General features: G+C 37.7%; 1 protein-coding gene across 1 annotated transcript in view; it reads left to right on the top strand.

Moving 5' to 3' along the window:
- Nucleotides 1-16,434, top strand: part of SRFBP1 (serum response factor binding protein 1) — a 70,610-nt gene extending 54,176 nt beyond the window's left edge. Inside the window, exons 5-8 of the mRNA XM_040090088.2 lie at nt 12,872-12,953; nt 13,829-14,555; nt 14,982-15,019; nt 15,744-16,434. Coding sequence (XP_039946022.1) covers nt 12,872-12,953; nt 13,829-14,555; nt 14,982-15,019; nt 15,744-15,934 — 1,038 coding nt within the window. The 3' untranslated portion in view covers nt 15,935-16,434. The remainder of the gene's footprint in view (nt 1-12,871; nt 12,954-13,828; nt 14,556-14,981; nt 15,020-15,743) is intronic.
- Nucleotides 16,435-17,897: the final 1,463 nt, after the last annotated feature.

Raw genomic sequence — 17,897 nt, 5'->3', positions numbered from 1 at the left:
TTGGCAACTTTTTGGTTTGATTTGGTTTGGGTTTTGTTGTTTTGGTGATTTTTTTTGTTTGTTTTGGTTTTTGTTGGTTTTTTTGTTTGGTTGGGTTTTTTTGGTTGTTGGTTTGTTTGGGGTTTTTTTGTTGTTTTTTGTGTTGTTGTTTTGTTTTGTTTTGTTGGGGGGGGGTGGTGTTGTTTTTTTGTTTTTTTTTTTAAATAAAGGAAGGCCAAGTTACTGAGGGCCACGATCTTCTCCTCCAGAATATTGTCCAGACTCACATACAATGCCTATGAGCCTGGATGAGTATATGGTATAAAAATGAGACACTTAGTTATTTGTAGTATGTTTTGGGCCAGGAAAAGTTGTACATAAAGAATGACCTGCAGCATAATGAAAATTACACTGGGCTCTTGGCACTGAAAATTTTAAAGGACATAAAGGAATATTTAAAAGCACAGGGAAGGTTATATGCATGGAGAAACATCAAATTAACAATGACAGGACTCACAGGGAGCATGTGGCTACTTTTCAGGATGTATGTTACAGCCCAAGAACAGAACAGCTTGATCCAACAAGTAATGAAGGTAAATCAGACTGGTTACAGTGACAGTTGATTGACACCTCCAATATTAAGGTACAGGGAAAGAGTGTAAATTATGAATGCTTCCATATTAGTCCTTGCACTGAAAATAATAATGGCAGGGAACTAGAATTCCTGACATGTATCATCATCACAGATAATACAGATACCCTCCTTCTACCAGGTCTTCAAGATACTCAATGCAGGTTACCATCTTTACAGGGATAATGAGGTGTGATGTACACGCATGAGAGTGGTACTTTTCTGTGAAGCACTGTAATTTAACAGCTCAAGGGTATTAGCAGAAAAAAAAAAGCACTCAGAAATGTTTTGAATGGAAGTTCCAGCTGTCACAGAAGTTTGACACCAGGAATGTACTACAGGCCCCAGTGAGAATGGTAATGGTGAGCAGAAAATATTCAATGAGACTAGAGAAGCTACAAATTTAGGACAGATAATCAGAGTCAGATATTCTTAAATCTTTTGGGTACTAGAGACAATCTTTGAAGTGCATCTTTATGCATCCATAGGGAAAGTAATCAGTTTGTAAAATTGATTCATGTGAAAGGGCAGGGAGATGGATTTGTGCAACCAAATGACTAAGCAAAATGTTTCCTCTGTCATGTCATCTATCTGTAAATCCTCTGAGAATTGATACTCATTGAGCAATTCAACCGAGGTTCCTGTAGCTGGTTTTAAGAGCATTAACTTCCAGAAGGAAAGCTTTTTTTGTGTGTCTGTGTGTGTATGTGAGAAAGATCAGTGAAGGAGGAGAAAATGGCCATAGTTCATTACATCTTGATCTTGTTTTGAGAAGCATGATAGAGTTGGCACTCTCTGGTAGTGTGCCATGTGTGTGCACCCCTATCAAGAAGAAAAGTGCAAGGAGACAACATAAGGTAGAATTCACATGAGTTTAAAGGTTATTTTGGTTGCTTGCTTAGAGAATTTTAAGAGTTAAGATGTCTTTAATGTTATATAAATGAGTGTGATTATTTATGTTAAAGACTAACAGTTCCTTGTGCATTAGTAACTGGAAAAGCTCTTTCTGTATATTTGCTTTGTAGTGTGACTCAGAATTGCATTGCAAAATTTAAAAAAAAAAAAAAATCCTATGTTCCTGATATTTCTAAAAATGAAAACCAGCTGCTGGTGTCTTATGCTTTTATTTTTACAAATGAAACTCTTTCAGTTTTTCATTATATATATGTCATGTAAAAATAAGGTACATTATTCTGATTTCTTCCCCTCTCTCCTATGCAGGCAAGTTTCCTAAGTGCCCAACTCAGTACTGAGAAATTGATATTTATAAAAATCAAAAAACTAAAACAAAAGTTATGGAATTAAGCAGGTTCTTTCAGCTCATTAGGAAGCCCATCAATCTGTTGTTAACACTGGAAAACTAGAAGAAAAGTGCTAGAGCCACCATTGCGTGAAACTGTAGAAGATGTTCCTGAATTACTGGAATTCTGTTTAGAAAAAAATCTCATCTATTAGGATGGCAATGAACATAGCTGCTAAGACCATCTATGTGAAAAGGTTATAGCGTGGTAGAATGGCAGCATAAGTTAACAGCACATTGCACCTCTCTGGCAATATTGGTAAGACAAAGCAACTAGGTAGCTAGTGATTTACTGGAAATACAACAACATTAAATTTCAAGTGCTGACGATCTAGTTTTTCTTGGGTTTGGAATGCAAATAACTGCCCAGTGATTGGAGTGGTTCAGTGGTTGCTCTTTAGGAAAACAGCATTCCATAGTTAAGTAGTAACAATGTAATAGCCTAGACCAGATTAATATAACAATGTAGTTGTCTGAGAGCCTCTAAGCAAAAAGGTGCTGTGTGCGCCTGAAATACCTGCTGTAAAATCTGAACACCCAAGATTGCCATCCATTTTACATCCATTCTCTGGTGATGTGCTCAAGTAATACCAGAGATTACATATGTATCTGACATGTGTTTGTCATTAGAGCAGGTCTCAAATGGATTAAGTCAATAGACTTAATGATGGAAAACCTATGTTTTGGCCAGAGAACTGGCATATTTATCTCTGATATTTTAATAGTTTTTCAGTGAACTGAATTTGCATTTCCATTGTCTTTTTCAGAAAAATCTGATAGACATATTTTTTTAAAAAAAAATCTGATCTCAATCATGCATGCAAATTGCAATGTAGTATGCCAAGAAATGCTGCCTTGAGTAGCATTTTAGAACATGGCCTAACCCTTTTTAGTGTGTGCAGTACTTGTGAAGTCTTTTAAGTCATCTGTGCCTCCAAATCCCTGGCTCTCTTATTTCCTTCAACAGTGCTTTGAACAGAAGTATGCCTTTCCTGAGTGTTTTATCTGAAGACATTAACCTAACAGTACTTTAGTTATGTATAAGTATGTTCCCTGGTGGTAGTGCTTGCAAATCTAAAGGTCTAATTGTCCACAGGAATTTTTTTTTTTCCTTTATGTTTTAAATTATCTGAAACATACCTGATTAAAATGGCACTTGTTTTTGAAACGTTAGCAAGTTTTGAAGCATTACATCTGTTTTAAATTTGAAGAACTAAACTATGTCTGTTTCTCTGCTATGAACTTAAGTTTGTATGTGCTTATACTTAGGGTGCAGTATCAGGCTGTATCTGACAAGTTATAGTTTGAGGTATGAGCATCTGTTTTAAAGTGAAATACTGTAAGGATATCTCAAGATTACATTCCTGATAGCTGGGTACAGAGTTTTGTCAGCATATTTACATTATAAGGGAGAGTTGTGAATATTTCAGTCTTGAAACTTCTTTGGTTCATCCAAGACAGAATATTTTGAACTTTTTGGCCCATTATGATAGGTTGAGTAATACAGAGCTCATCCCTGTATCACCAATTTAGTTGCTACCGTGAGGTCCACTCAAACTTTGGACAAGCCCATGATGCACAGCTGACTCATGGGAGTTCAGATGCATTCAGTTTAAAGTGAAGTCAGAGAATACTGTTTACTCCTTGGTTTGCCACACTGCTTGAGTGTTGTTGGTCTCCGTGTTTCTGCTCTCTTTCCTATAGCAAATAAGTATACATAATAGGTTCTTTCAGATTTCATTTTTATATTATCTAGCTTAACTCTATTAAAACTGCCTAATTTTACAGACCCTCATTCAAGATGGCCAGTTACAAGAAATTATCTCAACTTCACTTTTTTTATACAAGTCAATTGTGGTTTCAGATCTGATATATAGTTGGTTGGAAAACATCATAAACAACTAATTTGTCTATGATGTTTTCCTTAGATTTCATTTCCTTCTCTTAAGACTATGTGAATTTTATGGCAAAGAACTTTCTCGCAGCTACTGCGTGTTACTCAAGATGTATTTTGTTTCTGTTCCCCCTGAAGTACATCATTTGGTTTTTTTCTGTTTCACCTTATTTTGCTTTCCAGTTTAATCTCAATATGATTGTCCTTTGTTGTTTTGGTTTGGAATGTTTGCTTGGTTTCCTTATGTGGTGTTTGGGTGGGTTTTTTTAGTGCAATCTATGCTCTTCCCGAGAATTGTTTATACAATTTGACAAGGTGCATGTATTTTATGGCAATACTGTGCCTCAGCTGTTCAAATGTGAAAATATATAAAAGGAATGTATTTTATACAAAGCTATAAAGAATAAGAATATTTTATATGTAAGAATATATATATAAAAAAAGAATAAGAATATTTTACATAAAAGATATATCTATAAAAAAGCAAAAACATGTAGACTTTATACTGCTATAATTTCTGTGTTTGATTTTACATTTGTATGAGTCAGAACTGCATTTATTTTATCCTGGTGAATTGTCCTGGATGTACAATTTAAATTATATAATATTTCTAGATTACTAATATTTCTCAATAATTTTTTTAGACTCTAACTTAGGGACCACTCCCTTCATAACTCTTTTCCACTTGGAATTAATTGATCCATAGTTTTCTATAGTATAAAGTAAGGTTCAGCATTCTCCTAGGTTTTCTTAAAAGCCAGAAGTGGTTTCAGTGTTGGTATGAATTAGACCATCACAACTTGGGGAGGAGTTATTACAGTGCTCACTTTATGTCCTCTTTCATAATGTTAAGAAGTTTGTTTGTTTTTTAATATGCGTATTGTTTGTGTCAGATGCCAAATTGAGATGATTATAGACATGTAGCCTCACAAGCCTTGGAAAAAAATGAAGATGAGTTAGAAGCATTTGAATTTTCTCAAAATCATGCTCTTTCCACTTGCACCTAGAGTTGACCCTGTTCTCCATAAGGAAATAATTAAGAATCCATGCCTACTTTAATCTTGACTGTTTTCTTATGACTTTTCTTTATTGAAACAATCATAGGAATTGTTTTTATGCATAAAGAAAAAAAGGAAGGACGTGTAGAAGATTAAGTACATACACAGTATTTGGGCAGGTCTGGGGTTTATGCCAGGCTCTGCTGTAGATCACTCTGATAGTTGGGGATGAAAGACTCCATTTTTCTTTGACCAAATCTGAAAAACAAGCATTTACTTCACACTTCTTTGCCTGGCTAAATTAATTGTGACACATTAGTCAAAAGAAACACTATTGATTCTTTTATACTCATATTAAATATGGTCATCTAACATTTGCAGGGTGCTAGGCTTTTTAAAGAGCCTGTGAACTTCTTAAAAAATACCTACTATATAAGCATTTTATCATGCATGTAGTAAAGAACACCAAATAATCTATTTTTGTTTGAATCTATGACCTATTTGGAACTCTCAGTTTTAAAAGAAGAGGAGGAATGATAGAAACATGTTTATGCACCAGACTTCTTTTTTATAAAAGACAAGCCAAAAAACAAGACAAGACAAACTTAACGTGGAAAGGAACATGATTCTAAGTGAACAAATCTTTTGGGAAAAGGATAGCTTTGGTCCAGACATTCAAATAAACTTAGAGCAGTGTAAGTACTTTGATAGTTATTTAGAAGAATCTCATGCTGTTCCCTGATGGTGGATTCAAGAATCTGTGGTAGGCAGTGATGAGTTGAGTCAGTGCTGCTGCTGACAGTCCAAGCTCATACAGATTTTCCAGACTTCTGCGTTCTGCTATGTGCAGTTTTACATATAAGCAAAAAGATTGTCCATGTTGCCATGTACCCCATGTTGCCATGGGTCTTCAGTTTCATAATGTTCTTCATAATGTTTTGTGTTGGGTTTGCATGGCAAGATTTTTGTTGATGGGTTGGATTTAGGCGTGGTTTCTGTGAGAAGAGGCCAGAAGCTTGCCCTGTGCCTGATGGAGCCAATGCCATCCACCTCCAGGATGGACCCACCACTGGCCAAGACTGAGCCTTTCAGCAATGGTGGCAGCACCTCTGGGATAACAGAGTTTAAAAGGAATGGGAGAGGGGGGAATGCACAGGAGCAGTTGCAATCAGGGAAGAGGGGAGTGAGAATATGTGGGAGAAAGAGCCATGAAGAAGGACAGGAGGAGGTGATTCAGGCACTGGAGCTCAGGAGAGAGCAGCAGAGACAGTTTATGAACTGACCCACAGAACCCCATTCCCTATCACCCTGTGCCACTGGGATGGAGGAGGTAGAGAAAATGGCAGGTGTAGTTGAGCCTGGGCAGAAGGGAAGAGTTGAGGGGAAGGTGTTTTAAGATTTAGGGTTTTTATTTCTCATTACCCTATTCTTATTTGATTGGCAATAAATTATATTAATACTTCCCCAAGCTGAGTCTGTTTTGCCCATTTTGGTATTTGGTTAGTGATCTCTCCCTGTCCATATCTCGACCCATGAATCTTTCATTGAATTTTCTCTCACTTGTTCTGCTGAGGAGGGGAGTGATAAAGCAGCTTCACTGGGCACCTGGCATCCAGCCAAGGTGACCCACCATGGCTTTCTAGATAAATAAATATCCAAATACTTTCATGGTTGAATTACCATGATTAAAAAAAAATGTAAATTTATATAAACTATGACAAGCATTGAAAAGAATAATAAACAAGTTTACCTGTGTATCTTGATGTTTGTAAGAAATTGTTCCATTTTAATTCTGTAGTTCTACCACAGAACATTGTCTTGATAAGTCTTTGCAAAAGTTTTAGATCTCTTAAGACTTTTTTTTTAGCTTCAAATGGAATTTTTTCATCAGCCTATTTTAAAAATTTTATATCATCCAATTAAAAAAAAAATCTGCTGAAACTTAGATGACTTCCTGAGATCCATAATGAATTGATTTCGGTAAGAACCATGTCCCGCTATTAAGCTTATATATCTGTCATGTTATATAGCTTTCAACTGCTACTTCATAATACCTGTATGATTTGATGTTACGTTGAAAATATTTAAAGCTTGAGTGAAAACAAAGTAGTAGATTATTATAGAAATGAGAGGTTTCAGCAGATGGGTAAATAACTTGTCATCATTTGTCATCATTAATGTGAGACACAGCCAGCTACCAACCCTTTGCTGTCAGGAGCTGAGAGACAGCAATGCTGCCATGAGTGATGGCACTAACCAATTGCCTCCCATACCAAAATCTTCACCATGTCTGATGGCCACAAATCATATGCTGTATATTTTACAGACATAAAGCAAGAGGGAGAACTAGCTGCATTTCACAGTCAGAAAGTAACTTCTCTCAAGTCTTGTTCCAAAATAATATGAGGTCATGGGTGGCAGCCATGATTTGGCACCATCAGCCACCCTGTGACTTCACATTAATCACACCTGCTGTTATGAAGGACAGCTGTAACTAGATAGTTTTGTAAAGAATGTGTGGATTAACAGGTTTTCTGTTGTTTGGTTGGTTTTTGTTGTTTTTTAATAGAGAGCTCTTCTCCCAAGCTGCTATAAATGGTATTGCAATAATATTTTGTTTTCACCCAGAATTGGGTGTTACCTTTTTTATGCTTATTCTAGTTAGTATTGAATCTTTTTTGTTATTAACATTTGAAATTAAACTGCACTTCTAGATAGTTTAGAAACTAGGATGACATTCTCCAAGGTTGATTTCTGTGTCGTGGTTTTTGCCATGTACTGCTTACTTCCCAGTGGGGTTTCTTACTGTCTCTATTTTGCCACTGTCTCCATTTGCCAATGTCTCCATTGTTTCAGATAACTGGCTAATGACAGATGCAGAGCCACAAAGCATTACCGGTTTGGTAGCACTCTCACCCAGGTGAAACTCAGGTTGTTGTCCTTATAGCAGTATATGCTTCTCATAACAGTCTTGTTTCTGATGAGATCAGAAGTAATGAGTAATGAGGCAATTCCCTTTTGTGCAAAAGTCATTTGAAGAACAGAAGTATGCCCTCTTTCCTATTATTGATCATAGCAGAGTACAGACAAAAGTAGTCTTGGAACAGAAAGATTATTCAGAATAAAGCGATGGTCAAAAGTCTACATTTCATGTTCTCAGATTAATCACAGGTTCCTGCCCTTTAATTCATCCTGAAACTCTGCTGTCTCAGGCATATTACCAAAGCATACCATTCGGCTCTTGCAATCGCATCTGCCTTGAGACCATGAGACAGTTTCTCATTTTCACTTCATTACCTGCATTGTATGATTCAGGTTCTCTCCACACAGCTTCTTCCTGGTGTTTTCATCATACTGCTCCTTCTTTTTACCCTGTGGTGCCAGCTCTGAGGGCCATTCCAATCTTCTGACCCCTCTCCCAGCATATCTCAAAACTTGCATTGTAAATCTGCTTTTATCTTTGTACATTTGTAATGTCCATTCTCTTCACAATCATTGCCACTATTTGCAAAGTTTGTCTCTCTTATCTGGGGCTTACATGTGCATTTGATAATAGATGTTTTTAATATTATTTACAGAAATAATGCATTATTTACCAAGATAGAATGTTAGAGGAGACTGCCTTCGGATGGTTTAACCCCGGCCAACACCAAGTGCCAGGCAGTTGCTCACTCACGCTTACCCCTGCACCAGCAGGATCAGGGAGAGAATTGGAAGGATAAAAAGCGGAAAACTCACGTGCTGAGATAAAGAGAGTTTAATAGAGAAAGCAAAAGCTGTGCACAATAGCAAAGTAAAACAAGGATTGAATTCAGTGCTTCCAATGCCAAGCAGGTATTCAGCCATCTCCAGCTGAGCAGGGCCCTATCAAACATGACAGTGACCTGGGAAGACAAACACCATCACTCCAATGTCCCCCACATTCTTCCTTTTGTCCCCCTCCTTTTATCAGTATGTACTGACATGATGACATGGTCTGGAATATCCCTTTGGTCAGTTGGGGTCACCTGTCCCTGCTGTGTCTCCTTTCTGCCTCCCAGTCACCCCCAATGTCCTCACCAGTGTGGAAGTACAAACAGCAGGAAAGGCCTTGGCTCTGTGTAAGCCCTGCTCAGCAATAACGAAACATCTCTGTATTATCAACCCTCAGCAGAAATCAAAAACACAGCCTATACCAGCAGCTGTAAAGGAAATTAGCCCTACCCCAGCCTCAACCAGCACAGTAACTTAAAATTTCTCACTGCTATAAAGTGTGACTATACACTGCTCTTTTGCTTTGTTCACTTTGCAGTGCCTCAATTGCACACTGAAGAAGGAAGAACATTCCTGTAGAAAGTACTAGTACATTCTTGCATTAAAAATAAGTCGTGCAAAATAATACAAGAAGTAGCAGGAGTATGTCAGAATAAAGGTGTACTATTCTAGTATCTAATTAAACATCCAAGGAATGGGAAGTGGAGAGAAAAGTGTTCTTCCTTGTAAAGACAGTTGACATTAGTGTGTTAGGGTTTTTTTCTGGATTGTCTGTATTTCTGTAACATTTATGTACTGGAAAATACTTGAGGGAAAATAAATTGAGTATGGGCGGTGCCAAAAAAAAAAAAAAAAAAACAAAAAAAAAAACCACCACACCCCACACACAACCAAAACAAAGCAAAGCCAAAAAACCCACAGACAGAAAAATGGGAAAGTTGAGAGAATGTGGTTATTATGTTGTGTGTTTGTTAGTTGGTGGCTATCACTGTGAGTAGTGTTGGTGAAGTATTCTGCTGTAAGGAAAAAAATGTGGTTATTCCATATAGATTGGCCTATATATGCTTAAAGCCTTTCTATAAATATTTTAATTAAAAGTCACCAGATGTTGCACAGAAGCTGCTGCTGCTGCTTTCTGAACTTCATGGTATATTTTTTCAAAACCCACAGGAAGTAGCTGAAGGAAAAAGTGTATTAATTAAGTTCAGAAATAGATTTTCCAGCTATAGGAAAATCTCCAAAGAAAATAGCATATGATCTTCAGAAATGTGAGCTTTCTGTCCCAAGAATCTGGTGGCAGCATGCAGCACTGTCACATGGGAATCAAAATTCTGATTTTAAGTTCTCAGAGCTAAGCTGGCCTGGAAACAAGCCAGTCTGTGGCCCTTGGAAACTGACCCATCTTTTGACCTGTCCCCTCTGGCCAGTGTTCATAGTTCTATAGACAGTCTTCAGAGAGAACATTTTCCTGTTTTTCTTGACCTGAAGAAATAATATTGTAGTAGCAGAGACTTAAGGGGAAAAGAAGTACTAGAATTCCCAGATGTTCTACACTTCAAATATGAAATATGCCTGGCCATAGAGTATATTTTATAAGCTCTAAAACTGTGGCAAAACAATTACATAATGGGATTTTGCTTTGCACTGTTTGAGGAAGAAGATTTATGGTTGGCAAACCAATTAAAGGTTTCTGCATTTAGAAGTACTGACTCTGGTGTATTTGTAGTCCCTTCTTTGGCTGTTTCCTTCAGACCAAACCACTGAAAGTGACTCTCCTGCACTAACAGTTGGTAGGAAGTGTCTCACTGTCGTTATTGAATGAATATGTAACAGTTTATAGTCACATGGTTCTGCTGGAAGAAAATGGACATGCAAACAAGTAACATTCGCCACTGAGCAGTCTTATGTGGATCATGTCAGCTGCTTTATATGTGAATTGCTGATATACTGAGTATGATGTGTGTCATGGTTTGACCCCAGCTAGCAGCTAAGCACCCAACAGCTGCTCACTCACCCCACCCCTATGGGATGGGGAGAGCATCCCAAGAGCAGAAATCAGAAAAGCTTCTATCTTGAGATAAAGACAGAAGAGTTAAAGAGTTCCAGGAGGGAATCAAAACTGTATGTGCAAGGAAAGAAGAAGGAATTTATTCACCACTTCCCACTGGCAGGCAGATGTTCAGCCACATTCCAGAGAGCATGGCTTCACTTCACATGATGGTTACTTGGGAAGATAAATGTCATAACTACAGACATCTCCCCATACCTTCTTGTTACCTCAAGCTTTTATTGCTAAGCATGACTTGAAAAGGACTTGATGTCCTTTTGGTCCATGTGGATCAGCTGTACCTTGATGCTGTGCAAGCACTGCTCAGCAGTAACTAAACATTGATGTGTTACCAACTCTAAAATGTTTTAGTCACAAATCCAAAACACAGCACCGTCTTGTCTGCTATGAAGCATGTTAACCTCATCCCAGGATAGAGCTATACCACTTCTACTCCTTGTTATCTACCAGGTAACACCTGTGGCTGTGGTGATTGCTTAGGACAAGAGAGGCAGCATTTGTTGAGTTGATGGCACCAAAATCAGCTCAGGTTGGGTCACAGGGCAGTTGTCTGGTTTGTTATGAGTATCATCAGCTGTTGGTTGTGGTGGCTGCTGCTGTGATACTTCCGTAGCAGAAAGCTGAAATCACAGAAACAATTTGAACATACATCCATTGCAGTGCCACTAGGAGGAAGAGAGAAATGTGGTCTTTTGTATGTCTTTTCCACTCTCTCCCAGAGAATTCCACTGCAGACTTTAAGAAATCTTCCTGATAAAAGTGTGTTCTACAAATCTGTTAAACCAACTTTTCCTCCTCCTTTCAAAAAAGAAGATAAGAAAAAAGGAGATAAACAAACAGTCACACAGGGGAGGAAAAAACAAACAAACAAACAAACAAACAAACCCCAAAAAACAACAACAACAACAACAAAAAACAACCCCAGAAGTCAGAGCTGTCTTCGGAAAAGTCTTAGATACCTTTAATTTTGTTTTTCAAGCAGACTGATGGCAAGAACCTAAAAATGAGAGCTTTTACAATGTGTCATACCTATGACTTCCAGTATATAAAAGAGGAAGAGGGAAGGGAAGGGAAGGGAAGGGAAGGGAAGGGAAGGGAAGGGAAGGGAAGGGAAGGGAAGGGAAGGGAAGGGAAGGGAAGGGAAGGGAAGGGAAGGAAGGGAAGGGAAGGGAAGGGAAGGGAAGGGAAGGAAGGGAAGGGAAGGGAAGGGAAGGGAAGGGAAGGGAAGGAAGGGAAGGGAAGGGAAGGGAAGGGAAGGGAAGGAAGGGAAGGGAAGGGAAGGGAAGGAAGGGAAGGGAAGGGAAGGGAAGGGAAGGGAAGGGAAGGGAAGGGAAGGGAAGGGAAGGGAAGGGAAGGGAAGGGAAGGGGAGGGGAGGGGAGGGGAGGGGAGGGGAGGGGAGGGGAGGGGAGGGAGGGGGGGGGGGGGGGAGGGGGGGGAGGGGGGGGGAGGGGAGGGGAGGGGAGGGAGGGAGGGGAGGGGAAAGAGAAAAGAAGAGAAAAGAGAGAAGAGAAGAGAAGAGAAGAGAAGAGAAGAGAAGAGAAGAGAAGAGAAGAGAAGAGAAGAGAAGAGAAGAGAAGAGAAGAGAAGAGAAGAGAAGAGAAGAGAAGAGAAGAGAAGAGAAGAGAAGAGAAGAGAGAATTTCCTCTGTTGTTGTTGTTGTTGTATTGAAGCAAGAAGATCATATAATATTTCCTCTTTGAATCAGTTTGCAGAGTTCCAGTATCCTACCACATCAAATTTAAGGTTATTTGTCTTTATGGCCAAGTTAGACCTTGGCTTTTACGTATATTCCTTCAATATTGGCTGTGTCTTTCTGCCAACTTTTATGGGATCGATACTGTAATTCTTGCAAGCTGTTGCATTCCTTCAAGCAGAATGCCTTCTATCAGTATGATGTTCTTTATTCAGTGAGTACATGAATTTTCTCTTGTTTGAAGTAGTAAATGTAAACTCAGTGAATGATGTTTCTGGTATGCTTTAAAGAAATCATAAATTGTTATCCCCGTTCAGTACCTGAAAAATATCACATGTTGGGCATCTGCTATGTTTCTGTCAGTGTTTAGGCAGCTAGATTTTAATGCATTTAGAATGACATAATACATGAAAAATAAAATATTTGTTAGTTCATAAGCTTTCCTCTTGTTCAGTTCCTGGTAAGAATCACATTAGTATGCATTGTAGCGTGACTGACACAGACCTGTGTTGAGTGTTCTGTTGACTTAATGCTTTTGGATTTTTCTTGTGCAGCCAAACTGTACGGCAGCTGAGCGTGCCGTGGCAAGACTTGCAACACACCCCACCTTAAAGCCCAGATTTGTTGAACTTAAAGGTATGAAACATTTTATTGATTTTTTTTATTATGACTGTAGCTTACCTTATTACCTTGTTCTTGTATATTTCTCAGGTGAACAAAAATTAAAAACACACAAAACCTAAAAACTTCTATAATTAGCCTATCTAGCCACAGTGAACCAAGCCACAAACTTTAAACCATTTATATGGCTTGAAATTTATGTGGCTTTATATGTGGCAGGAGACAATGTGACATTTGTTTAATATAGGGACAGAGCTTTTAATGGGATACTGAAAATCAAATAAATGTAATGGAGTGTTTCTAAATTAAATAGGAACATAAATGTATCATTACAGCTGGGTTTTCAAAGGCACCTAAAAGGTTTTGCAAATTACTTTCTTAATCTTCCCTGAAAACTGTGCTCAGAATCCTCAGGGTGTCTTTCATGGTTATTTAGGCTTTCTCTTTTCGGAATTTTCCACCTAAAATTAATGTTAAAAAAGATCAAGTCCTAGTAGTAATGTCAGAAAGGTACTTCATGAATAACAGAGCATATAAAATATTCATTTAATTATATATGAAAATTAATATTAGTTTGCAATTTTACACACAAAGTAGTGCCCCAACTGAACATGATTATCAGCTGCAGATTATTTTTTGAAAGAGAAGTTCACAGTTTTACCCAGATTTCATAGTGTATTTAATAATATTTTCAAGGATATTCCTTCACTTTTGTTGATATTGTATTCTAAGGTATCTCTTGTCCCATGTGTTTGGTAAATAATTCATAAGGATATTCAAAATATGCTCAGTACAACACATATAAGTTGCAAAAATGTTTTATTATATAAAAATAAGTTAGATAAATTCATTTGTAGCTGCAACAAAATACTTTTCTGCCCCTTGTACAGCTGCTGTTAAAGCTTTTAAGGATGCAAGAAAGAACCCAGACAAAGCTACTCCTGTGAAAAAGGATCGGTCAGAAGAACAGTCTCAACATTCCAATAGCAACTTGGATGACCAAGCTTCTAAACAGCCTCAAAAACAGCAAGGATGTGAACATAAAACAAAATCAGGCATGAAAATAGAAACTGACAAGGTTGAAGAGCTCTGTCAGAGTGAATCTGAGCAGAAAACTGTGAAAATGGAGAGAGCATATGTTCCAGAAAAACCTTCATTTCAGGCAGTAGAAATGCAAACAGTTGCTCAAAACAAAACAGGAAAGAAACATGACTATCAAAAAAGGAAAGAAAATATGAGTATGAATAAATTAAGTGCAGTAAAAGAAATAATTGATGATAGTGACCAAGAGCATCCCAATGAAAAGGAATACTTTGATGATAGTACTGAAGAGAGGTTTTATAATGAGTCATCAGATTCTGACAGTGACAGCAATGATGATTTCTTCATTGGCAAAGTAAAAAAAAAGAAAAAAGTAGCAGCCATTAATAATGTTTCTTCAATGAAAGGGAAAGGTAGTGTTCAGAAAAATGTAATGAAGACAGAAAAGAGCACAGTATCTGGGACAGCACAAAATTTGGTCATGGAAGAGAGAAAGCCACTTGCAAAAGCCAGCAAGCTGGAGTCAGTGTTCTGCGGTTCTCTGTCTACCACCAATCAGAAATCTCAGAACAGAAGGTAAACCTTTCCCTCGTGTTGTGTTCTTCGTTCCCTCCCTCCTTCACGGTAATGGAAATAGTTGTGTTTTCTAACAGTCCTTGCTAAACAAAGAGGATTTCAGCCCATTAAACCTTGGAACATTTTCACAGAAACTACTCAGTAGTCTTCTTAAGCTTCCTTGAACAATATATGTTTTTTTATATTCACAGTAGCACTGATTTATGCATAGGATTCCTAGCTATATCTACACCCAAATTCAATCACTTCTAAATACTTCTTTTTCTACTTCTTTATTAGCATGGGTGGAGCAGTGGTGAAGAGGCTTGCATGTTATGTTTGAAAAGTTATTACATGAGTATTTTGGTGATGATGATTCTTTATTCACTGGTGTTTGTAATCTTGTAATTTTATTGAAAACTCTTATTTTCTCTTTTTTGTTTTTAGAAATACTAAAGATCAGCCTCTCAAAAATGACAGAACAGGTGTGTATTACTTAACCTGGTAAAAATAGGAAAGAAAAAAATTTTGAAATTTTGTTGCCCCTGCAGTCTATTCATGATGGGATGTATTTGTTTAGTTTCAAGTTTGTGGCACATATTTTAATGTTTGTTGTTAAAATGGTCAATCTGTTCAGCTTTCATTTTGATCTGTGGATATTGTCAGCTATTTTCTATTTTCTCATATTAGAAATCGTTAACATAAGGTTTACATTAGAAAATGCTTTTCTATCTGTCAAGCAGTTAGCATTACTTGTGCTCAAATAAAGGTACCAGATTGTTACATGTAACTAGTACTTTATCTCATAAGTAATTTCTTCAATAGCTCCTGAATATGGAATATTTCATTCCATTTATATTCTGTGGTACCATTTTGGAGTTTGTTGGATATAATTCCAGTCATACTGAGTTATATTGTGTAACAGTCATTGGTTTATTGTGAAGATGTTTAGACTGTGCTGAATGTTTGTCTACACAAATTTTGAGTGTAGTCAGTATTAATAAGTCTTAACTATCTGCAGTCTACCAAGTGGCTATTTCCCAGGCAGCAAGATGAACTATTGCTGTGAATATTCAGATGACTGTGTTCCCCATGGCTCATTATGAAATTTTTGAAAATATTTTGAAAATTATTTGCAATCCCAAGGTAGTTTGAATACTTTCATGATGGTTCATGTTGTAGTTAATGTTTTGGTTTGTACTTCCACAGGTTTTCTTAAAAATGAAAAAAAGCTTAAGATGAATCCATTTGCAGAAACTTCAGGGGGTGTTAAATGCAACAATAAGAAAGCATGTTTGGAGCAGCCTCTTCATCCTTCATGGGAAGCGAGCAGGAGACGCAGAGAGCAAATGTCTCAAATTACAGCATTCCAGGGGAAAAAGATTAAATTTGATGACTAGACTATATGTAAATGGAGATTCAAAGTTTTTGCAACTACTGTTTGAACATCTTTGTTATATTGTCCATATCCTTTGCAACTATTATTTACCATCTTAGAATATCAAGATTTTTTTCATTCACTTTGTGTGCTGTCTGTTGATTAATGTAATTGCCATTTGGTGTTGGTTCTTAAGTCCCATTACGTAGGGCCACCATTCATGAAATATACCCTAACGTGAATAAAGGGGTTTTAGGAACATAATTTGTGCCCTGTAGGAGTTGTACAGATTCTTTGGAGGGGGGATTGGAAGGAGTTTTTTATATGTAAAAAAATGTTCTTTATATGAGAATTTAGTTGTCATAAGAAAGGTTCTGTATTGTCACATCTCAACTGAGACAAAGTAAAAGATTCTTAAACTTGAAGAGACTTCCTAAATTCATCAGTGTATTGGATAGCTGGAAAGGTCAATCAGTTGTAAGCATAATATGTAAATTTCTGGAGAGAATAAAATATTACGCTTCTAAATTGTGATCTCTGTCCTCTGATTATACTGCCATTTTGAAGAAATTAAAAGGTGTTTTTGTTTTGGTAGATATGTCTGGATTCTTTAACATGTGTCATGCACTTTCTGAAAGAATGTGAAAACCTGAAAAAACTTCGTACACTTAAGAAACATTTGACTTTTAAGTGCCAGTCTGACATTGGGAGTTCATCTGATTGGGATATGACAAAAAAAAATTATTGAATACTTTTTATTTGAATACTTAGGTGCTTTTCCTATTACCTAATTACAAGAATTTCTGAACATGTAATTAATCTTTAATAGTGTTGTTTATTTAAGTGTAGTTACCTTTCATAATCAAATTAATTCATAAACTTGGTAAATGACGGGACTGTACTATTTGTAGCATTTTGAGATGCCTAGGGAAAGCCCTGCATCACCCCAAAGGCCCCATCACCCCAAATTTCCTTTCTTCAGATCTGTCTGCTCTTAAGTCCTTGCAAACTTTTAGATTATGTCATCCCTTAAGGTGTAGATGGCCTTTCTACATACTGCAGTCTGAAAAATCCCAGTCTTTTTCTGTGTCTCAGCCAAAGCCAGCACACTCCTGGGCTGCATTAGAAAATGTTGCCAACAGGATGACGATCCCTGCCCTGGACTAAGCACAGATAATGCTAGATATGCACAGATAATTGCACAGATAATACATGTCCCATAAGTTCTTGAAGACTAAACCTTCAGTTTGGTCTGTTCTGTATTAATATTTAGGCATAGTTTGCCCCACTCAGTTAGGCTTTCTTTTCTATATACTGAACAAATACAATATGTAATATTGTCTTTAATGGCATTGCCTCCCAGAGGAATGAGAAATTCAAGTGGTTTTGTTTCTGTTATTTTCATTGTACCGTACCGAACAGTATTTAAGGCCAAAAGCTTCAAAATGAAGCACAGAAACATATTTAATGTTGTCGTAGAGCGTTAACTGGGTTTATATTGTGTTTCATTTTTATATTGGGGTGTGTAATGTTTTTCTATTGTATCCCCTGTTCCCCTTGGAAACTGTATCCCATGTTTTGTCCCTGCTCAGCCGCGCCCATCTCCCACACTGGAATGTAACCCAGCTCTGTTCCATTTCCACCTTGTCCCTGACTGGGCAGTGGCTTGTCCCTGCCTCTGGGCCCATCCCACCCTGGGAAAAAGCCCCGGGAGTGGGAGGGGCGGTCTCTTTCGCCACAGGACGGGAATGGGGAAGGAGCTAAAGGGGCTGGAACCCAAATAAAGCCCTGATCCTCCCCCCCTCCCCCGCCCCCCCTGGAGAAAGAGCAGACTCTGCCTTTTGCCATCGGCAGTCGTCTGGGTCTCTCAAAAGAACCACCACATAATGTGGGTTTGTAGGGTTATATTTCACAGAAAAAGCCATGGATTTACCTGCTTTCTACAAACTTCAAGATTTTCAGATGCAAATGTTAATCCTTAAAGC

Source organism: Hirundo rustica, chromosome Z, assembly GCF_015227805.2.
Source record: "Hirundo rustica isolate bHirRus1 chromosome Z, bHirRus1.pri.v3, whole genome shotgun sequence".
Lineage (NCBI taxonomy): Eukaryota > Metazoa > Chordata > Aves > Passeriformes > Hirundinidae > Hirundo > Hirundo rustica.
Note: the sequence above shows the minus strand (reverse complement) of the source record. Positions and strands in the feature narration are given on the sequence as shown.